The sequence below is a fragment of the Schistocerca americana genome, chromosome 1 (assembly GCF_021461395.2).
Source record: "Schistocerca americana isolate TAMUIC-IGC-003095 chromosome 1, iqSchAmer2.1, whole genome shotgun sequence".
Classification (NCBI taxonomy): Eukaryota; Metazoa; Arthropoda; class Insecta; order Orthoptera; family Acrididae; genus Schistocerca; species Schistocerca americana.
The window spans coordinates 458,512,040-458,536,940 of NC_060119.1; the positions used below are offsets into that span (position 1 = coordinate 458,512,040).

The window sequence follows — 24,901 nt, forward strand, 5'->3', positions numbered from 1 at the left end:
GTGACGCTATCAAGCACACACACGTTCGTCGAACAACCAAACGATCATCATGATCACGTCAAATTAATAACACGGAATCAATTAAATTTAATACTCTGTGGGACAGGAATGTTGCAAACCGCATGTCGTCGAACAACACCACAGGGTGCCATGCAAAACTTATTTCCTCGTCAATAAGCTGACTACTCGTATCATACTACTGAGACACGAAATCAGAACTCACACACACAATCTTAAAACAACCGCTAATACAGGGCATCAGACAGACAGACTAAGCCACTAATCTTTGACGTAGTTGAAATACCAAAACATGCAACACACATTTGTGCCTAATCACCGATCGCATGTCATGGAACCTCTCATAATGGAGCAATAACCTATTTAAGAACGTGATAGACCAGGAACACATCAAGCACAAGTCACTAAAAACCCACGCAGGTAACAGCTTATCTGTGCCTGCCGCAAGAAATAAAATCTAACACCATACTAATGGGACATGACCGAAGTTTCGCATTTCAGAATAAGTTACTAAGCAATGCGACAGCGGAGAGAAACAATTCAAAACCACTTCCACTTCCAGGCGCATACTGCAGAGTATCTAACACTGTACTGCCCATGAGAGCACGACAGAAAGTCTTTCACAACAACCTCTAAGTACGTGATTTCACGCCCCGGCTATACAACAAGGATAACCTTATCACTACAACCCACAAGAAGCGACTCATGCTGGTTCCGCAGCATCACAGTGTAACGTAGAGTCGCGATACTGCATCTGTCTTTTGTTATCCACTGCGTCAGCAGCGCGTCAAGTGGTCAGCAAACGATATTTCTGAACGCAATATCGCATGAGTGCGGATATTGTCGTTTACATAGATTTTTAACACGGTTTATACAATAGGGAGGGTATGTAGTGCAATAAAAATCGACAATGACTAAAAAATGACACACCATTTGTCAGTTTTTAGTTGTTAATATCTGCACCACGATAGGCAAGAATCATCAACACATCAGCTTTCGAATTCAAAATAATTACAGTTACAGATATATTCATGTACCAGAAAGTCGAATGAGCAAATAATTAGACGCCATACAAAACTTTGACATGCCAAGGAATGTCTGTATCATTAACAAGAACAGGGTATGCTTCTCAAGTACATATTTATATTCTCTTGCTTTCAGTGGAGTTAGATGCAGTTATGCAAATATTTGAGTGTATTTCTTCACGAGTAAGTTATAGTTTGTCACAGTTTTTACATTTCTTTCATGATAATTTACGTCTTTTGGTAGTTTACTAATGCATGGAATGAAAAAAAAGCTATTTCATTAACTAAGCAGAAAAATAATTAAAAACAAACATTGTCTCCTGCTTTCTCACCACTCGGAGCGCTAGTGTCGCTCCAGATGTGAACGGTAACGACTATCGCACCAGAGTGTGTCGCGACTGTATGTATTAGACTCTGGCACCACTCCATGGCGCTCGAAAGAAGCCCTTCTCTCAGAACACTGCCTGCCTCAGGTCGCCAGGGGGCATCCATTTGACGGCAGCGCCGTACATGGCAGGTGGCGGGATTTCAAGAATCCCGGAGGTTGGTACCACACCCCCAAAACTTTGTTTATTCGAAATGTACCTAGGAGATGGAGAGTGTGTCCTCAGAAAGAGCGCAAGCACTGAGTCGGCGCAAAAGCTGACAGGTAAGACAAACAAGAATGGAACAATGTTTAAAATTTGACCGTATCAGGTATCTCAGTTCCCTTACTCCTCGTGTTACTATCATCTTCCTACGAGAAGAAGCCTTTCTCTTGGCCCATGCACACTGCTGTCACAGAGTCATTTCCACTTCATTTGGTGCATTTTAAAGAAACGTCTATTACCGAAAGCACGTCTATCGCTATCGTAGTTTTGTGTGGCAACATCGCTCTTATGTTCAACGAGCTTCCACCTACACTGCATACTCGTATTCAACAATGGCGTTCATACTGTAACTTCGGTACGTTATTGAAGGATCTCGAAGGATGATGAGGGGGTACTGAAGCAGTTATTTGACGGGAGACTTCCGTTTTTGGCCGATTTCTGCCGTGTGACGACTGGAGCGATACGATGGAAGAAGCAAGACAAAATGGTGGGGGATATCTAATTTGCCTCTTTCTGTGGTTCCAAGTTTCTATTGGTACAGTCTACTGAGTAAATAAAAACGAATTTAAGAGTGTGTCTTCTGAGGGTGATAAATAATACTGCGGGAGTTGTTAGTCATTCAGCCATAGCCAGTTATATTACTTTAACAACTGTACGAACTTATGCTCTTACATCGCTCATCTGCTGCATCCCCGAAGTTCTAGTGAACTAGGGCACTGGAAGTAGTTTCGATAAATTAAAAATGGTAAAGTGCTTAAGGTCTAGTATGCGTAAAAGCAGACTGTCAGATTTTAGTAGTCTTGTATGATACAACTGCTGCAAGTGACTTCGACGATACAGTGAATGAGTTTGCTCCTCCAAAGCAAGGCAGTGCAAAGCAAAATTATAACAAAAATACAATATTCCTGAAAATGAATATTTTCTCATCTCGCAATAATAGCCGTCGTTCTTTTATTTCTAATTAATAATTTATGTATTATTAACAATTTGGAGAACCCACTTCGAAAAATTAACAAGCGAGGATGTGGGAGGGGTAAAGTGATAGGTCACAAACACTTTCTCACCTAGAAAAGATACATTGACTCTTTTTAGCAAGTTTAGCAAACTATTGTTATGATTTTTTTAACACGTGTAATTTATAGCAATCCAAGAAAATCAGCAACGTGAATTTAGTATTTCAAGTCTGATGAATATCGTTTTGTGTTTTCAAATCATGACTCGCGTAGAGTTTCCCCTCACTCAGGTGGTTCTGTCACAAAATAAATTCAATAAAGCGCAGTATAAATTCTGATACTAGTGGAACAGACAGAAAAACATTTCAGTTAACGAACGTTCCGGAATAATACGTAAACATCAACAAAGATATAGTTAATACATCAGTTTACACTTGTAAGTACACCAGATCACAACAGGAAAAGAACTGTTATAAAAACAACGTGACACATAGCCTCTACGTAAATTATGGGAGCATTATTTGAACTCTCATAACTAGGTAGTGTGTCTGCCACAATAGAATCATGGAGTAGGAGCAAATAGCCATACATGGAATTATTTGTAGTACAGAACTGAGCAAAGAGAGAATGTACAAATGTTCATAGCTTCTTTTTAAGTTGGCATAACTCAGGCTTTTCTGTAAAAGAAAGTACAAATAAAACTTGAACAGGAACGCCCACATGGCTTAAACAGCTGGCAATAAAATTGCACTTACATTAAACCTGAGTAAAAAATAAATTCCACATATTCACAATTTACCAACAAGGCTCAAAACTGATAGACAGGAACCAGACACCTTGCCCCAAATAACTGTAGCACAAACAGTTTTAGCTGTGTAAGTTAGACAAGTCGTAAATGGCAAACACTTTAAATAAATCGAAATTTATTCTCTGACTTGAGATCAGCTGTATTAGGTATAGATCTACTACCTAAGAGTGACATATGAAAATTTGTGTCCAATCGGGTCTTGAGTCTGAATTTCCTGTTTATTACAGCCAGTCGCCTAAACCGATTCGGCTGTCTATCTACACTCATCAGACCGACCAGCTGCGGATCGTCTGCAGTGTGTGTTTCAGACATTCATGTAAATCTTTAAACAGAATCGGTGTTAAACTTCAATGTAAATCTTTAAACAGAATCGGTGTTAACTCAAACTTAAAACAGTACAGCAGACATAATTTAACAAAAAACTCTGCTACACAGCAGATATATCCGAATAAACTTTCATATAATTTTGTATTTTTGGAGATCCAAATTCGCCAGATGCTCAATCAACGAAAATATGGTCCGTTGTAACCTGTAATACAATGTTTATTTAATCGTACGATTAGCTAATTTCGACTAAGCATCTTAAAAGGGGACATTGTAGAGTTGATCCTCCCGTAAAATGACGGAATATGGCTATTTTTTACCTGTAATTAGGGGTGATTTGAAAAGACATAAATATAGATGTTGCAAATGTGCTTGACCATCATACTTAGTCGGAATTAGCTAATCGCACTATTGAATAAACATCGCATTACAGCCTACTACGGAACATGTTTACGTTTACTACACTTTCATGCATTCTACACATAATGTGGTCAAAAATTTGAGTCCACCAAGGGCCGCTGACTACGGCTGTCTAAACCCACTCTGCTGTGAATTCTGTAGAAGCAAATGGCAGAAAAGGTTTCAAGGTGAATATTCCTGTTCATTACACAGAAAGCTGCTCCCACAACGGACATGCCGTATAGGGGAATTTTTTTCAAAATGGTTCAAATGGCTCTGAGCACTATGGGGCTTAACTGCTGAGGTCATCAGTCCCCGAGAACTTAGAACTACTTAAACCTAACTAACCTAAGGACATCACACACAACCATACCCGAGGCAGGATTCGAACCTGCGACCGTAGCGGTCTCACGGTTCCAGACTGAAGCGCCTAGAACCGCTCGGCCACTCCGGCCGGTGGGAATTTTTTTCCAACCTCTCATAGGCCATCAGTAAAAGCCAACCGAGTAAAAAAGTTACTTTATGACTGCCAGTTAGGTGCACTTGTAGTTACTTTCCGACGTCATCACCTTAACGCTTGGGACATTTGTCGTCATTGTAGACAAGCTTTTCAATACCCTCTTCTTAAAATGTTGCTGCCAATGAACCGAAATGAGTATTGACGTTGTTTTAATATTGTTGCACTATTAGCCACTTCGTCAGTTTAGGGAAAAATGGTACTAACTCAAGCACCAGGTCGGAACTATATGGCGGGTAACAAAAAAATATCGCACATAAACTGCTCAAGAAGCTGTTGGGTTGCCCGAGCAGTGTGAGGACGAGGACTGCTACGGGTCAGAACAATTTTAGAAGTCAGCATACCTCTTTTCTATGTTGAATGGATCTCCGCAAACGTGAAATTTCACAATTAACAGCTGCATTAATTGTGGTTGCTGACTCGCAATTCTCACTTAGCGGGAGAACCCTTTAAAGAGTGGAAATGGAAAATGTAAGTGTCAAATCTGACATTTCTCGGGAGCAGGGAAAAACAATGATCATCTTTTTGTACATAACTGATCTGTATCCAAAAAACTGAAAAGGTATTCTCGTACCACAGAATTATGGTGCCAACCCACACCACTGCAGAAAATAATGGGGCAAATTTGAAAATAGATGATAGGGAACGTTCTAAGTGGCATACCGGGAAACTGACTATATGAGAGTCAAAGAAGAAAACACCAACCAGCCTCTGGTAGTAATACTCATTATTTACACAAATAACGCCGTTACCCGTATCGATAAGATGTGTTCATTTTCAGATGGCTGTTCACATGTATACGGCTATTACAGTTTTTAATATTAAATTAGTTGTTGGAAAAAAAACAACTAATGTTATGTAAACGTGAATAGTCGTCTCAAGATCGCTGTTTTTGTCTTTGCAAGAATAAGCTTCTGTTTTGTACGCAACCACCGTCGCAAAAACGGCAGTTTCCGACGATATACTGAGGCACTACGTTTTATTTGTGATAGTACAAGTACGGAAATACAGCATTAGGTATTTAACTAAGAGAGCTATAGCCAAGGAAGACCACTTCTCAAATCATTTGTATTTCTGCACTCCAGACAGAAGCCGCGCGGTCTTGGGCGCCGTGTCACGCTTCGCGCGGGTCCCCCCGTCGGAGTTTTGAGTCCTCTCTGGGGCGTATATATATATATATATATATATATATATATATATATATATATATATATATATGTGTGTGTGTGTGTGTGTGTGTGTGTGTGTGTGTGTGTGTGTGTGTGTGTTTTGCCCTTCGCATTAGTTTATGTTAGATTAAGTACTGTGTAAGCCTAGGTACCGATGACCTCAGCAGTTTGGTCCCATAGGAACTTACCACAAATTTCCAAAACTCCAGGCGGAAGCAAACCATGGCACGAAGAACTTGTACCATCTCTTAACGCACGTTTGAAAGACTTTCTTCATAGCTTCTTATCCGGATCACTCTATAGACATGCAACAAGTACCGAGAACACAATAGCACTGAAAATACCTTTTGTTAAAAATAGGCACAATGTTTTCCACTTGGACTCTTTAATTGAGATAGCCATCTTAATATGACTGCAGCTCATCACAGATTAACGTCTTGAAGTCGGTAGTGACAGATCGTGTGGTGGGAGAAAGGCGCATTTGGATAATGTGTACATCACCCTCCTACCACTTGTCTGCCGTTTATGATGTGTGATCGGAGGATTTAAAAAAATGAAAAGAAAGACTCTCATAGATAATGATTTTACCTTCATTTTCTATACAGTTTGTAATGTATCTACCAGAATGATATATTTCATGAGTGCTTTGCAGTATTTCATCAACATAATTAGTTTAATTTCTGTTTTCCAGCAAAGCTTATGTTTTGCTACACGTGTTTGTAGAAAATCGTTTTCGTAGGAGAGGTCACTCACACTTTCTTGTGCGCCTTTCTAGTGCGATATCGCCGCTTTGAAACCCGCTGGTGGAAAATGTTTACGCCATTATTTGGTCAGTGGGAGAGAGTTGATGGCGTAAGGTTTCTAATGTCCGGTCTTTACAACAGTGTCCTGGGTTAAACTCGAAACCTCTACGGGAGATTCCTAAAGTGTGAGCCCATTGCACCGTTGATGGCGATCAGCCCATCGGACGAGGGCGTTAAGCCCGACGACCATTAGAGAGGAAAAGTCTATATGCTGGCACCAGATTTCATCCTGACCCTCTCTGATTCATCCATAATAACACAAACCCACCAGTACACTGTCCAAGCACTGATCAGTCTTTTACATGACACAGATAAGCAGCTGGCACTTCATAACAGGTCGGAGGGAGGCAACGCCAAGCCATCTCCATCAGGACCTTGCCTAAAATGTTGACGCTGTATTTCTAGATCTGCTCACATACGCTTTCAAATTCTGAAGGTGGCAGGGGTAAAATACACGGAGCGAAAGGCTATTTACAATTTGTACAGAAACCAGATGGCAGTTATAAGAGTCGAGGAACCTGAAAGGGAAGCAGTGGTTCAAATGGCTCTGAGCACTATGGGACTCAACATCTGAGGTCATCAGTCCCCTAGAACTTATAACTACTTAAACCTGACTAACCTAAGGACATCACACACATCCATGCCCGAGGCAGGATTCGAACCTGCGACCGTAGCAGTCACGCGGTTCCGGACTGAAGTGCCTAGAACCGCACGGCGACCGTCGCCGGCGGGAAGCAGAGGTTGGGAAGTAAGTGAGACAGGGTTGTAGCCTATCCCCGATGCTATTCAATCTGTATATTGAGCAAGCAGTAAAGGAAACAAAAGAAAAGCTCGGAGCAGGTATTAAAATCCATGGAGAAGAAATAAAAATTTTGAAGTTCGCAATTGACATTGTAATTCTGTCAGAGACAGCAAAGGACTTGGAAGAGCAATTGAACGGAATGGACAGTGTCTTGAAAGGAGGGTATAAGACGAACATCAACAAAAGCAAAACGAGGATAATGGAATGTAGTCGAATTAAGTCGGGTGATGCTGAGGGAATAAGATTAGGAAATGAGTCACTTAAAGTAGTAAAAGAGGTTTGCTATTTGGGGAGCAAAGTAACTGATGATGGTCGAAGTAGAGACGATATAAAATGTAGACTGGCAATGGCAAGAAAAGCGTTTCTGAAGTAGAGGAATTTGTTAACATCGAGTATTGATTTAAGTGTCAGGAAGCCGTTTCTGAAAGTATTTGTATGGAGTGTAGCCATGTATGGAAGTGAAACATGGACGATAAATAGTTTTGACAAGTAGAGAATAGAAGCTTTCGAAATGAGGTGCTACAGAAGAATGCTGAAGATTAGATGGGTAGATCACGTAACTAATGAGGAGGTATTGAATAGAATTGGGAAGAACAGGAGTTTGTGGCACAACTTGACAAGAAGAAGAGACCGGTTGGTAGGACATGTTCTGAGGCATCAACGGATCACCAATTTAGTTCTGGAGGACAGCGTGGAGGGTAAAAATCGTAGAGGGAGACCAAGAGATGAATACACTAAGCAGATTCAGAAGGATGTAGGCTACAGCAGGTACTGGGAGATGAAGAAGCTTGCACAGGAGAGAGTAGCATGGAGAGCTGCATCAAACCAGTCTCAGGACTGAAGACCACAACAACAACGCTCATTTCCTGATTGTGGGACTGCTTTCACATATAAAACTATGAAAATTTGATAAATTTGCGAAAAAACTGAAGAAAGTTAGTTTTAGCTGGATGGGGCGCCCGTCCTCTGGAAGTTCTGCCAGGGCCGCAGAATGACCTCTGTAGCTTAGTTTTCAGCATGGGGGCAGTGACTGTGAGGCGGCGTCCCGCAGGTGGTGTGTCCGGTGGAGGCGGCGGGCGGCCGGCGCGAGCTGCAGGTGTTCTCGGAAGGCTGGGAGCGCACCGCCACCTCCGCCGCCTCCGCCGCCACCGCCGCCGCCATCGGCGCCAACGCTTCCGGCACCGCCGCCGCCCACGCAGGGTCGCCGACGCCGCTGCTGCTGGCGCCGCACGCGCGCAGCTTCATCGTAGAGTTCCTGGAGCGACAGCCCGGCAGCTACGCCGTCACCTGGATGGAGGTGTCGCGCCGGCCACTCCTCTCCGCTTCCAGCTACTTCGTCATGTCCGTCGCTGCCCCAGAATGTCCCTACAGGTGCGTGTCGACTCCAGTTCTCTCTAAAAATTAACGACTTCTGCCAATATGTCACTACCGGATCCCTCTATACCTAGCATAATCTAACCACTGCATAAATTTGCAAGATATTTCTAGTCTGTAGTTACATTACAACCCGCATAAGTCATTATATACTGTATGGTGGAGGGTACTTACTTTACCAGAATTGGATTCTTCCCTATCATCTGCTACAAAATTCGAGTTGCTCTTCTGTGCCAACTTCTCCATTCCATCTCTACTTCCACAAAACGTCCTCCGTTACATGCTCGGCATATTCCAATGTAACAGGCTTGTTTGCATGGACATTATCCGCATCAAACATAAAATATTCATTTCTTCCTTCAATCTAAATTTACCCTAAGGTGAAAAAACTCATTGGATACACATCCGCCGGCCGGTGTGGCCGTGCGCTTCTAGGCGCTTCAGTCTGGAACCGCGTGACCGCTACGGTCGCAGGTTCGAATCCTGCCTCGGGCATGGATGTGTGTGATGTCCTTAGGTTAGTTAGGTTTAAGTAGTTCTAAGTTCTAGGGGACTGATGACCACAGATGTTAAGTCCCATAGTGCTCAGAGCCATTTTTGATACACATCCTTTATCCGAAGTACAGAAGCAACTTGATGTGACATCGACTCAACAAGTCGTTAACAGTCCCCTGCAGAAATACTGAGCCTTGCTGCCTCTGTAGCCGTCCTTAATTGCGAATGTGTTGCCGATGCAGGATTTTGCGCACGAACTGTCCTCTTGATAATGTCTTATGAATATTCTATGGAGTTCACGATGGGCAATTTGGATGGCTAAATCACTCGCTCGAACTATCCAGAATATTCTTCAAACACATCGCGAACAGTTGTGGTCCGTGGCATCGCTCATAACCATCCATAAAATTTCTATCGCTGTTTGGGAACATGATGTCCATGAACGGCTGAAAATGGTTTCCAAGTATCCGACATAACCCACAGTCAGTGATCTGTTTAATTGGACCAGAGGACTAAGTCCGTTCCATGTACACAAAGCCTACACCATTAGGAGCCACCACCAGCTTGCAAAAAAATGGTTCAAATGGCTCTGAGCACTATGGGACTTAACTTCTGCGGTCATCAGTCCCCTAGAACTTGGAACTACTTAAACCTCACTAACCTAGGGACATCACACACACCCATGCCCGAGGCAGGATTCGAACTTGCGACCGTAGCAGTCGCACGGTTCCAGACTGTAGCGCCTAGAACCGCTCGGCCACTCCGGCCGGCACCAGCTTGCACAGTGCCTTGTTGACAATTTGGGTCCATGGCTTCGTGGGGCCTGCGCCGCACTCGGAGCCTACCATCAGCTGTTATCAACTGAAATTTGGAGTCCGCTGATCAGACCACGGTTTTCCAGTCGTCTGAGGTACAACTGATATGATCTTCAGCCCAGGAGAGGCGCTGCAGGCGATGTCGTGCTGTTAGCACAGGCACTCGGGACCGTGTTCTGCTCCCGTAGCCCATTATTACCAAATTTTGCCACACACGTTCGTCGAACGTCCTACTTTGATCCGTCCGGTTATTAAATGCAGTGTTGCTTGCCTGTTAGCACTGAAAACTCTAGCAAATGCCGCTAATCATGGTCGTTAAATGAAGGTCGTTGGCCACTGCGTTGTCCGTGTTCAAAGGTGATACGTGAAATTTGGTATTCTCAGCACACTCGTAACACAGTGGATCTAGGAATATTGAATTCCCAAATGATTTCCGAAATTGAATGTCCCATTCGTCGAGCTCCAACTACCCTTGTTCCTACGCGTCGTGCTGCCACAATCACTCCGGAAACCTTTCCATTTGAATCAACTGAGTACAAACCACAGATTCGCCAATGCACTGCCGTTTCACACCCTGTGTACGTGGAGTTTTCCACTTCCTCGGGCAGTTCTTGAAGTTTAGTGCGTGGAGACTGAAATGAATTTCGAATCTGTGCATCAAAGTTCCCGTTTTATACAAATTGGAGCAAAGATAGCTGAGCTCTGCTCACTGCATCTAACTCTAGCCCTATGAACGAGAGTCCGTTACACACCACAGCGCTACGATGGGTGTTGGGAGCTCGCAGCTCGTAAGTATATATCAGAGTGAGTTTACGGAGGACACTGCGACCGAAGGGACCGTCTTGTTTTCTCTGTACCAAGACATCTAAAAACGGGAGGCCTCAATTTTTCTCCACTTCTGTGGTGATGCAGATGCTCGGATGGAGGGAGTTAAGGTGTTCCAGAGTTTCAGGTAGCGTTGCTGCCCCATGTAGCCATACTACAAAGGTGTCTTCCACATATATCCAGAAATATTTAGATTCCAAATTTGCCGACTGAAGTCCTTTCATGTCTAAGCCTTCCATAGAAAGGTTAATGCTATGGTAGACGAGAGACTAACCATAGAATCATCGCCAGATTGCTCAAATTATTGTTCATTAAATAAAATGTGAGTAGAGGTAAATATACATTTTAACAGATTTAAGATGTCCTCTTCCAGCTTAGCTTCAATAAAGTGTAGAGAATCCACCAGAAGTATTCGTCTGAACTAAGAGAAAACACCGAAACTCACTAATACCTCAGCTGATTCGAGACACCAAGTCTTCAAGTTATCAGCAGTGCTTAGCCATCTTCGCTCTATGTTTGTACAAAACGGGTATTCTGATAAACAGATTCTAAACGCACTTCGTACTGCACCCATTAGCCCTCTAGAACAGCCAGAAGGAAAGGAGAACTCCACGAGGATGGTTTTTCTACGCTATTTTGCTGGTGCGTCCTAAGGCCGGCAGCCCGTTCAAGGATCATCAAACACAGTGTGTATTTCCGTCCGCCAGCGCGAGTGCAAACGATGCTGGGCTCTGTTAAAGGCAATCTGGGTCTAAGGAGACTAGGGATATATAAAATCCCTTGCCTGACCAGACTTTTTGCACTGTTAAGGATAGATATGTTGAACATAAATGTCACAACAGACTGGAAGAGCCTAAAAAGTATGTTGTTGCTGAACGCTGTCTTGACACAGCACGTACCACGAACTATGGGGATACTTTCGTCCACCTCCACGTACTGGGACTCAATCAATGTAGAAGCAGTTGAAATACACTCCTGGAAATGGAAAAAAGAACACATTGACACCGGTGTGTCAGACCCACCATACTTGCTCCGGACACTGCGAGAGGGCTGTACAAGCAATGATCACACGCACGGCACAGCGGACACACCAGGAACCGCGGTGTTGGGCGTCGAATGGCGCTAGCTGCGCAGCATTTGTGGACCGCCGCCGTCAGTGTCAGCCAGTTTGCCGTGGCATACGGAGCTCCATCGCAGTCTTTAACACTGGTAGCATGCCGCGACAGCGTGGACGTGAACCGTATGTGCAGTTGACGGACTTTGAGCGAGGGCGTATACTGGGCATGCGGGAGGCCGGGTGGACGTACCGCCGAATTGCTCAACACGTGGGGCGTGAGGTCTCCACAGTACATCGATGTTGTCGCCAGTGGTCGGCGGAAGGTGCACGTGCCCGTCGACCTGGGACCGGACCGCAGCGACGCACGGATGCACGCCAAGACCGTAGGATCCTACGCAGTGCCGTAGGGGACCGCACCGCCACTTCCCAGCAAATTAGGGACACTGTTGCTCCTGGGGTATCGGCGAGGACCATTCGCAACCGTCTCCATGAAGCTGGGCTACGGTCCCGCACACCGTTAGGCCGTCTTCCGCTCACGCCCCAACATCGTGCAGCCCGCCTCCAGTGGTGTCGCGACAGGCGTGAATGGAGGGACGAATGGAGACGTGTCGTCTTCAGCGATGAGAGTCGCTTCTGCCTTGGTGCCAATGATGGTCGTATGCGTGTTTGGCGCCGTGCAGGTGAGCGCCACAATCAGGACTGCATACGACCGAGGCGCACAGGGCCAACACCCGGCATCATGGTGTGGGGAGCGATCTCTTACACTGGCCGTACACCACTGGTGATCGTCGAGGGGACACTGAACAGTGCACGGTACATCCAAACCGTCATCGAACCCATCGTTCTACCATTCCTAGACCGGCAAGGGAACTTGCTGTTCCAACAGGACAATGCACGTCCGCATGTATCCCGTGCCACCCAACGTGCTCTAGAAGGTGTAAGTCAACTACCCTGGCCAGCAAGATCTCCGGATCTGTCCCCCATTGAGCATGTTTGGGACTGGATGAAGCGTCGTCTCACGCGGTCTGCACGTCCAGCACGAACGCTGGTCCAACTGAGGCGCCAGGTGGAAATGGCATGGCAAGCCGTTCCACAGGACTACATCCAGCATCTCTACGATCGTCTCCATGGGAGAATAGCAGCCTGCATTGCTGCGAAAGGTGGATATACACTGTACTAGTGCCGACATTGTGCATGCTCTGTTGCCTGTGTCTATGTGCCTGTGGTTCTGTCAGTGTGATCATGTGATGTATCTGACCCCAGGAATGTGTCAATAAAGTTTCCCCTTCCTGGGACAATGAATTCACGGTGTTCTTATTTCAATTTCCAGGAGTGTACTTATAAGTAACGACCCGATTAGTAGCCACACGGGATTTCAAATTACAAAGGCTTGGGGAACCAGCACTGACGGTACTATGGCGTCGTCTGGCGCAGACGACTGAATCTGACTCAAAACAGACGGAGAATCGGAGTCCGCACACTTAAAATGGGCGCCAACACTCTGCCCGCGCGCGTACTGTGCCTCGGTTTGCAGCCGCGCTTTTCCCGCGTCGCGCTGACGAAGACCGTGGCCCGTTTCTCCGCAGGTGGCTGAGGATCTGGTCGTCCTCTATGAACCGTCTACGACGATGTTATGGCCCCATCCCTTCGCACCCGCGCTTTTCTAGCGTGTCAGCGCATGTATCGGCGAACCATGGCACCCACACGTCAGTAAGCACCAGAAGAAGACAAGGTAGCTGTCTCGTTGAAATATCGTTCATTTCTCACAGCTTTATCCGACACGACGCCCGTGAATCACCGCAGCAGCTTTTACGGCGATAAAGCTTCAAACAGGGCAGTTACAAGCTTCTAAGCTTATCTGTCAGGTAATTTATAGGTATCATCAACAGCTACCTAGACCTGATAGCTTATGTGGAAACCCATTATTTACTTCATGACTTTCAAATTCTCTCAACGCTTTAGTGTTAACTGGTACTGTACTTTGAACTCACTCAATTTGTTGACATTCCGTTTTTCGCATAATACACATCCACAGCCAAATTTGGAGGCATAAACAGATACTGTGCCCGTAAAAGGAAAAGTGACCGTTTGCATCGATCCCTAAACTCCTGAATTATAGTCCTGACAAGTACACAACATAAACTGCCACACTCTTAATAAATTACACACATAATATTAATCTCACATTGTTCATCCTGCCATTTCAATAATTTACACGTTGTATTGAAGAAAAAGTTGTAAAATTGAGTCTTTTCAAGATGTTGTTTTAATTTAAGCCACGAAATAAAGGATCCATACATTCGTTTCGTATTCATTAGTAATCACAAACATTTATGTGTCATAATTTACATACTTCGATGTCGTAATTACTTGAACACACACTATACACTATACCTTAACAGTTTACAGGAAAGTGCACTAAGCACCGTGTCAGAAAAGTGTACTAACCCATTAATCTTTTTAGTCATGTGTAGCCTATATACACTTATGATTTTTCTTAGGGCTTAATCTCGATGTAGAAGAAATTTCGAATAAGAGTGGACTTCGTATTTATTCCCCGTGAGGTAGTTCGTTTTATTTGATGATCGTTAAAAATGTTCTTTATCATACAATACACAAGTGAGCAATTGAACCGGTCCATTCGGCTATGCTGACGAAGCTGTGCCTATTAACCCCTAATAAAGCACCCCACCGTTTAGTACGGTGTGAGCTGATGCATCACAAAGTTAAGATCAGAAACGATATCCTGACAGAGAGAATGTCGCAGCGTTCCCATTTGCCTTTCTGTCTTTTCGCTGAATCCGGTGGGGTGGCGCAGTGTTAAGCATAGTGACTGAAACCCCATCTGCCCTACCCAATCTAGGTGTTCCATGGTTTCGCTAAATCACTTCACACTTTAACCTGGGTGACAGCCACACTGTGTGACCTCTCGTGGTACGGAATCATCATTGCGAGCGAGTAGCGCTGTACTTGGAAATACTGAGTCAACGCGTTTGCACATGACACGAGACTACACGTGACGAAACCTATTTCCCATCCAGACTTTGATCAGCATTAGCGAAGCTTATTTCTGTGATTATGCATTGACTTATACAGTAGCTTACATTATTACTTTTGACATGAAATATACATTGAAGACCAAAGAAACTTGTACACGTTCCCAATATTGTGTAACGCCCCCGCGAGCACGCAGAAGTGCCGAAACACGACGTGACATGGACTCGACTAATGTCTGAAGTAGTGCTGGAGGGAAATGACACAGGAATCCTGCAGGGCTGTGCACAAATCCGTAAGATTACGAGGGGATGGAGATCTCTTCTGAACCGCACGTAGTAAGGCCTCCCAGAGCATAATGTTGATGTCTGGGGAGTTTGGTGGCCAGCGAAATTGTTTTAAACTCAGGAGAGTGTTCCTGTAGCCACTCTGTAGCAATTCTGGACGTTTGGGGGCGCCGCATTGTCCTGATGGAATTGCCCAAGTCCGTCGAAATGGACAGTGGACATGAATGGATGCAGCTGATCAGACAGGATGCTTACGTAGGTGTCACCTGTCAGAGTCGTATCTAGACGTATCAGGAGGGACTCCAACAACTGACGGCCCACACCATTACAGAGCCTCCAACAGCTTGAACAGTCTCCTGCTTATGGATTATATGTATCTCAATACACTATTGTGCGATGTGCTGTAGCTAAAATTTGTTTGTTCCTTTCATTATTAGTCGACAGTATAAAACACCCAACAAACGAAATTGAAAAGAAATACGAACGGAACAAACGATTTCAATAAAAGTGTGTTAATAATTTATTTCGCTCAAAACGCATCGGCAAATTGAAAAAAAAGGAAGGACCTAAAACTTTGATTACTTGGATTACATTTTATAATACTACGTTGAATACAGCGAAGAGCTAAAAGACTTTGATCTGTCTGCTAGTGACGGCACACTTTCATTAGCCCACCATATGTTGGGCCTCGCAGCGAGGAACATTTTCATTCGAATAGCTGATGATGGGTTTTGTAGTAACACCCACGGCACTCTTATATACCTCATTACATTATAGGCCTTGTAGCAAGGGCATTCATCATAGTGGGGGCACATCTTCATATCACCATCATACGGCGGTAATCTTAGTATGACAATGTATTAGACTGGAATGTCGTATGATGGGCCTCATAGTGAGTGCACTCTTTCACTGGGCTATCACATGTTGGGCTTCATAGTGATGGCAGACTTTCATTGTACCATTATATTGTGAGAATCATTACGTGGCCTTGATTTCATTGGGACATCATCTGATGGGCCTCTTAGTGAGTGATCTCTTCCGTGGGACCATAATATGATGGGCTTCGTAGCGACGGTACACTTTCATTGCACCACCATATTTCAGTCATCATAATGTGGTTACGGTTTCATTGCACTATCATGTGACGAGACTGGAGTTTGGCATGTAGAGAAAACTGAAGGAGCGATCTACATTTAAATTGAAAGAATTTTATACAACCAAAACCGCATTAATTAATTAATATTTATTACTGACGGCCGGTTTCGGCACCTAAAACTGTCATCTGATCTTCAAAAATGTTTTGCTTAGAACTCCTCACGGAACACGATTAATAAGCAAAACATTTTTGAAGATCAGAAGGTGACACTCCCAACTGTCGAAACTGATTATCAATAACAAAAATTTATTAATACGGTCTTAGCAGGGCACTCTTTCATGAACCATAATCTGACTGACCTCACAGCAATGGCACACTTTCGTTGCACCATCATATGGCAGGCCTCATGGTGTGGTCATGCTTTCATTGGAACATCACCTCACTGGTCTCACAGTGAGGGGCACCCTTTCGCTGGAAAATCTTATAATGGGTCTTGTTGTAAGAGCTCACTGTCAAATGGTTCAAATGGCTCTGAGCACTATGGGACTTAACTTCTAAGGTCATCAGTCCCCTAGAACTTAGAACTACTTATACCTAACTAACCTAAGGACAGCACACACATCGAATCCCGAGCCAGGATTCGAACCTGCGACCGTAGCAGTCGTGCGGTTCCAGACTGTAGCGCCTAGAGCCGCGCGGCCACCCCGGCCGGCAGCTCACTGTCATTGCACCATCATACCAAATTTTCATTGCACCTTCATATGATGGGCCTCCTTGAGTGGTTATGCTTTCATTGGAACTTCATTTGACGGCCCCAATGTGCGGACGTCCTTTTATTAGAACAAGATACGATGGGCTTTATAGTGACGATATGCTTTCATAGGGACCGTCATGTTACGGGTTTCGTAACGGGCAGGCTGTTTGTTCCGAGGATCCAAATTCTGCGTCCTCGCTGCTAATCATAAACGAGTGGAAGATGGCCAAATGATCCGTCACCATAGGAATTTTGACAGCCAAGCAAACGATTAGTTGACGCGAGTTAACTTTAAATAAATATAATCAACTCAAGTTGTGCGGAAAAACTGTTAAACTGTTAACTTTTGGCAGACGCTGCTAGCTATGAGCAGAAGCCCGACACAGGGGTGCGACTAAGTACACTGAATGTTTGCGGTAGAGCTAACTATCAATAACTCGATGTAACAATCGGCACTAAATTGCGCACGAAAATAATGTCCACTGGAAGTAATCTTGAACTACAAGACTTGTGCCCAGATGACCGCCGCTTGTAACATTATCGTGGCAATCTTCATTCGTCGGGAGCCTGGAGGTTCTTCATCGGTGGCGATGTTCAGAGCGAAAGACCCTTCGAGGTGTCAACTCTGGCAGTATCGATAGGCTGAACCGGCAGTGTCCAATCCGTAACCGGGCCAAACGACCTCGTCCCGCCGAGAAGGGCGTGAAGAGGTCGTCCAAGCCGTGGGGAGAGGTTTCTAGGCCCTATGTTTGTTTGCAGTTAAGTGTAGACCAGTCGGCATGCCACAGCGATAAAATGCGCTGACAAATGAGCCTGCTAAAATGATGAAAGTGAGCGCCCATTACAAGGCCCATCATGAGAAATTCCAATGAGACGTGTCCTGACTATGAGACCTATCACATGACGGTCCAATGAAAGAATGGCTACTCTACGAGGCGAAACGTATGATGAAGCAATGCATTGCACCCTCATAGGAAGCCTGTCATATGGTGGTCAATGAAAAAGTGCTCTCACTACAAGACCCATCACATGTTATTCCTATGGAATCATGGCACCACTTAAACGTCATATGCTGGTGCAATGAGAGCATGCCATCATTGTGACGGTCCTAAATTAACAGGTCCAAAAAAGGCCTGGCGCCGTTCTGCCCATGTGGGCAATTGCTGACGGTACGCCACATTTTAACGTCGTTTCCGAATTTTAATACACTGAGCATTGATCTTGGCTTGTCATGTACTCTGGATGACATTTCAGCCGATGACCCAGGAGCAGCTGCTCGCGTTCTTCGTTTTATCCACTTGACAAACCTGTCTAAGGACATTTGATTATGTTGTTTTCTTTTAATCCCTTGCCTGTTAATGTGCCTTTTATAGTGTTGTCCGTTTTAGTTGCTGTTTTAACCTTGTGCCTCGCAATGCATTCATAACTTAGTCTGGGCGCTAATAACCACTGTAGTTGTGTGCCCTAAAACCACAAAAAAAACTTTCATCATATGGTGGCCTCGTAGTGGATGGCCGTCTTGATAAGGGAGCACGAGGGCACATTCGTTTAGTTCTGTCCTATGACGGGTCTCGGCAATGAAGTGTTAAGGCAAATTCCAGGATGATTCTTTTGAAAAGTACATTGTTGATTAGTTTCCGATCCTTCCCAAATACGAGCTTGTCGTTTGTCTATAGATACCGTATCGTCCATGGGACATTAAGGGGCTCCGGAACGCCCTATACTTGCAATGTTAAAATAACGCTTATAAATTACATCTTTCCTCACAAAGTATTTGAGGTAGGAAGTTGAACTTTTTACAGATTATTTATTGGAATATGGGCTACAACTTAACACAGGGATTTTACAAAACTTTAGTTCAGTTATTAAAGATGATTTTTTTTCAATTGTAATGAAAATTCACAACATTTTTTTGCAATTTTTTATTTATATATTCAAAAATATACAGTTTTTTGGAAAAAGGCTGAGTTAAATTATGCAGAAGGTACTGTGTAACATTTACTGAAAGTTTGAAACAAATATGTTTGGAAGATCCTTAGAAAACATGTAATTAGTATGAGAAAATAAAAGTTTTGGGAATCGAGCGACAAAGATTGGATTAACTTTTTAGTGCATTCCAGGTCCATAGGATGGATTATCTTCATCCTCTGCAAACTCCTCCTCCAGCTTCCTCTTGTTCCTCCTCCTGTTTACTCTTGCTTGTATTTCTAGACTCTTTACAGCCCTGTCTGCAGCCCGAAGGCGTTCCTTGTCTAAAGCAAGCATCGCCCGTTGTTGTGTTCGTAGATTTTGCTACCATTTTCTTCAGTTGCAGTTAATGCAACACTGTTCCAAAAGGTGGTCATGTATGAACACTTATCACATTTCAGTTGTATTTCACTAGCAAGTCCTACGTGCTTTATTATGGAGAGTTCCAGACCAACTTCACTACAATGAATACATCTTACACAGTCTGAAAAAATTCCTTTGAGAACCGACATATCAAATATTTCATTCACATCCGATTCGCCCATAAAACATTCATAGTTTTCGCTCATTGAACCAAGCTTCTTCTGTGAAGTATTTTCTTTCCCACTTTGACTGCTATGGGCAGGTGTACTTGAAAGGTTAGGTTCACTCACTTGGTTATCGTCTTTATTGTTTACAGTAATAACACATACCTTTGGCTTTCCAACATTTCTCCTTTTCTTAAAAGCCTTCAGAGGATTTCTAATAACTTTACTTTTACTCATTATTATACTTCAACAAAACAGAGACTCAAGAAACAGAATTAATTACGAATATTTTCGAGATAACGACAGAGTAAATAAACAGGAAACAATCGACAATCACACCAGCGATATATATTGAACCATCACAGGTTAGCCACAACACATACTTTATCTCACTTCACTAAAATGTACCTGATGAACACGGACGTTAATAATAACACCATTTGACAGCAGTTTAACAGCGCCACAGTGGGTCACGCCCATGTAGAACACATTTCAAAAAAAAATTTAAAAATAGTTGTAGTCTTCGGAATTGAATAAATTGTATATCTATTAAAAGGTAATAGTCTGCAGATTCAGAAAACGCAAAAAAAGTAAAAATTGAACTTTTCATGATTTTGAGCCTTTCCGGAGCCCCTTAAACTGAAATCTTCCTTCCTTATCTATCGTGCTGAATGTCTCTGTGGTGACGTCGTCTACGAGGTATAGAAAACTGATCGTAATTTGGCTAAGATCTGTGCAGCGTCCTATACTAAAGCTGCTGCTCCTGCGACAGGTGTCCGGAGCTGAACGCGTGCATCAGCGCGGCGCTGTGGTGCGACGGCGCGCGCCACTGCCCGTCCGGCTTCGACGAGGACGACGCCAACTGCGCGTACCAGCTGGCGGTGCCGGCGCTGTACGTGGCGATCGGCGCCGCGGCGCTGGCCGTGCTGCTGCTGCTGGTCAGCGTCACCGTCTGCGTCAAGCTGGCGCAGCGCCGGCGCGCCGCCGAGCGCGACAAGAAGGTGGCGGCGGCGGCGGCGGCGGCGGCCGCGGCGGCGGCGGCGGCGGGCAACGGCGCGCGACAGCTGCAGCACAACGGCGACAGCAAGCGGTTCGCCGAGTCGCTCTTCCTCGACGCCAAGGACTCCCTGTGTTGACAAAACGTCGTTGCCATGGAGACAACCGTGTGACGCCCGACCGTCTCCAGGCAATGCTCGCCCCGCCACAAGAGGAAGGGCAGCCGCGCGCCGCGGGTGCGCTTCGCCGAGTCGCCGCCGGCGCCACACCTGTTCCCCGCGGCCGAGCGGCAGGTGCTCTTCTACTGAACCCCAGGGCGTCGCCTCGCACACACGTGTGTGTGTGTAAAGTCCCTCACAAACGGCCAGTAACGTATCCCGAGACTGACATTCACCGAGTTTAGAGCGTACGCTAACCGTATTTACTTGCAAAAACAGCGCGACAGTGCGGTGTTCGTCGCGATTGCGCACGTGAGCTGTTTTAACGGACGAATACTTACAGCTGGCTGTGCAGCCTATCTGTTATTCCATGAACGGTCATAAGAAACAGTTCTGCTTCCCGATACCGGTGGAATCGTGACACAGCGAGTGTGTAAGAAGTGGCATGGCAGTCAGTGATCCTAGAAGAGTAATTCCCGCAACGCGAGAAGAAAAAAATTCTCCGGTTGTATACGATGTGAACCCAAACTGCACCGGCAAAATTCCGGAGGTTGTTATGGTATGTTACTTGAGTATTGCGGTATAGAAGATCCGACGTCTCCGGTGAATCGTAATTGGCTGTAAACTGAAAAGAGAGAGGTAATTCCCCTTTCTTTCTATCCAGCAACGTCACAAGGAACAGCTCCAGACTCTTTCTCAATGTTATATCGGCCTTTCCGCAGCGCGGTTTTTGAATCAGTGGCTACGCACTGCTTTGACGTGCTGGCGATGTTTTATTGTCCACTAAATGTGCTAACTATGTGTGCAATACAGTAACTAGAAACAAATACAATGAGCGCAAAAAACGCGCGTCAACCGAATCTCCGTAAATCAACCTAGGCTACATTGCACTACTTGAGAGAAAAATGGTTCTTTCTTTTATTTTTTTATTTCAGTTCGGGCCTATACAACCATTGCAACAGTGAAAAGTCGATGCGACTGTCGTCAATACGATTTTCGTGTCAGTAATGATGACACGAATGTGAGGACAACACAACGCTCAGTCCCGGAGTGGAAAAGTTCTGCGACCCGGCCGGAAAAACAAATTCTTAGTCATAGTGTACGAAAGGCAAGGCGTTCTACCAGGAAAAATGCCACTTCCCCAACCACAACTGCCGCTTCTACTCCAGTTTACATTCAAACTATACGCAGTTATTGCATTTTGTTTGATTTATTATTACCTAATACCCTTGTGTCTATACTGCACGGAAAAATATACGCATAACGGTGCAAATGTCGTCGCTATGTCTACGAGCAAACTTCTCCCATTCCCTCTTGGTACACGCTGTTGAAAACAGAAATTCCCACATTACTGTTCGCCCTCAACTTGCTTTCAATGCTGCGCGCGTCTGTCTCGGCCTTGTTTTTCCCGCGCGCTAGCTACACGTTTTTCTTCGTTTCCCAGAGCATAAAAAATTGACTACCTGACTGGGAATCCAACCCGAGCCTTTTCGGATAGCAATTCGTCGCTCATATCTTGCAGTTACCGAAGACTACCAGCTGTACGCTAACAGTGGTGCACACCAATGTGGGTAAGTTTTCTGGTGAAGTTGGCCTATGTCCACCTCGCGGGTTGCTTCAAGGCGGTGGAAGAGCTGAACTGTTCTCACAGCAAAGGCAAGTCGGCAAACATCGCAACACTTTTGCATCAGTACATAGGCATTTGTGTAACGTGTCGTGCATTTTGGCTTCCACATTATTGTGAGGACTGTCACAGAAACAAATGCAGTTTGAGTAACAAATCAATCGTAATTACATTTTTACTCTCCGCCTAGATAGCTGAGGTATCATATTTTGCCGGCACGGTAGCTCAGCGTGTTCTGTCAGAGGGTTAGATGCTCTCTGTAATAAAAAAAAACTGTGTTCATGGATGAACGATGAACTTGACCAAGCGTCATGTGAAGTCAGCCCCGAACAAATAGAACGAACAATCACGAACAAGATGAGGAAAAAAAGTGGTTAGCGTGTCGGAATCCCATGCCAAGGGCACCGGGTTCGATTCCCTGCTGGGTTGGAGATTTTCCCCACTCAGGGACTGGGTGTTGTGTTGTCTTCATCATCATTTCACCCTATCGACGCGCAAGTCGCCGAAGTCGCGTCAACTAAATAGACTTGCACCAGGCGACGAGTCTACCCGACGGGAGGCCCTAGCCACAAGACATTTCATTTCATTTTTTTCATTTTTACTGTGTAAAAAGCCTCCGCAGGCCACCGTCCAAGAAACCTGAAATTCAGAAAATGTCTCTGAACAACCTCGGAAATTCTGTTGGTGACCTTCGGACTTACAACGTATTTTGTGAAATGCTTGATCTCATTCGTTAAAAGGTACCAACGTTAGATGGCCTGGAAACAAACAACACCACCAGTGGAAGCTGTATTTTGTGTATCTCCAGAACGCTAGGCTCGTAACCAATTGAAAATGACCCTGGCGGCTGAAACGGGACGTGGCATTTGAAAGTAAAATAGCAACTGCTGCTATTGCTTATTTTCAGTTATTATTACAGTTGCCGACAGTGGACCACAATGTTCGATACGCTGGACGGAAGAAGATGAGGTGTGCACGGGAACCTCAAATTTTGGTAACTACTTCAGAAAGTTACTTGCTGTAGAAATGATTCTGGAGACACTATTTGTAAAAACTGAACGACGGCATAAAAACTAATTTTAATAAGGAATTTCACTAAGTCTCCGAAAGTTGCAAAAAATCCAATTGCTAAACCATTACAAGTTTCAGGTCATAAAATGACTATGCTACATAAAGGATGTTGTGAAGAAATATTTAACATTTTTTTCGGCCGTGTGCTATTAGACGTTAAATAAGGCATTTGAATAAGTGGCGTTCATGTTTTACTAACAACCTCCGAGCACATTCTCTGCAATTCTTAAACTGTGTCCCTAGATCACTGTGCTCTTGACAATCGAGTATATTTTATTCCGAGTATAAACGTTGTACAAGATAACTGGATATGCGAAGTTGTTACATGATGAAGAGACGTCAATTACAACATCAGATTCCTAGGCAAAGAGTACTTACAACGGAAGGCAACTGACTTTATAAACTGATTAAGCTGAAAAACTACTCAGTACTTCTCAGTGAATGTCCTATAAAGAGCAAGTTGAAAGTAGTAAGAGAAAGACGTATTTTCATGGGAATGATACGTTATCTTTCTTGACTGAGATGTATTACTTATTTTCTGGTGCTATGCAACCCATATATATTACCTCGAAACATATTTGTGTAATGGAGGTGACTATTTCATCAGTGTTGGAACGTGGAAGGACTGAAGACTAAGCTAAGGTGAAATGAATGCGGTGCAGAAGTCAAGGTCATGTAGACCAAAAGACTGCTGTTAATTTATTTTGTGATCTAGGGGGGATCTGTAAATTGGTTTCTGTTATCTTTCAACTGACAACTCAATGTCGCTTGTGATGCTATGAGTGCATATTTTATACGGATGCGTTTTGTGAGACTGCAATGAAATGTGTTGAGTATTATTTCATCTAAATAACATGAACAAATGTGAAAGATGTATGCCGATATATAAATAAAAAATAAGTTTGTGTATTCTGTGTTCAAATATATTTCTTAAGTTATGTAAGACGACGCATTTTTTATAATTTATGATTTCTTACATTCACCAGGCCGCTATTTTAAGAATGAATAACCATATTGCCCCATATAACACATTTCTCACATATTTATTGCTCTATCCAGTACATTTTCATCAGGCATTATTTCCATTATTCTTCTAAATATAATGATCCAGACAACGCCTTTAGGCAGCCCTGGCACAATGAACAGGCAGTCATGCTTTTCTACCTGTCGTTATTGGGATACAGACTGTTCTTTACTCATTTAAGTTGTTGGACAGTTATACATGCAGAACACTTCGAAATACATTAAGAGTTAAGTCTTAATTTTTTATAACCTCTTATGGTCTTATTTCTAATAGAATGTAACCTAAAATTTCACAAGTATATATACATATATATATATATATACACTCCTGGAAATTGAAATAAGAACACCGTGAATTCATTGTCCCAGGAAGGGGAAACTTTATTGACACATTCCTGGGGTCAGATACATCACATGATCACACTGACA

General features: G+C 44.1%; 1 protein-coding gene across 1 annotated transcript in view; it reads left to right on the forward strand.

Annotated features, from left to right (window-relative positions):
- LOC124561711 overlaps window positions 1-24,323 on the forward strand; it is a 198,553-nt gene extending 174,230 nt beyond the window's left edge. The window contains exons 8-10 of the mRNA XM_047130939.1: window positions 8,460-8,526; window positions 8,608-8,779; window positions 20,373-24,323. Coding sequence (XP_046986895.1) covers window positions 8,460-8,526; window positions 8,608-8,779; window positions 20,373-20,736 — 603 coding nt within the window. The 3' untranslated portion in view covers window positions 20,737-24,323. The remainder of the gene's footprint in view (window positions 1-8,459; window positions 8,527-8,607; window positions 8,780-20,372) is intronic.
- Window positions 24,324-24,901: the final 578 nt, after the last annotated feature.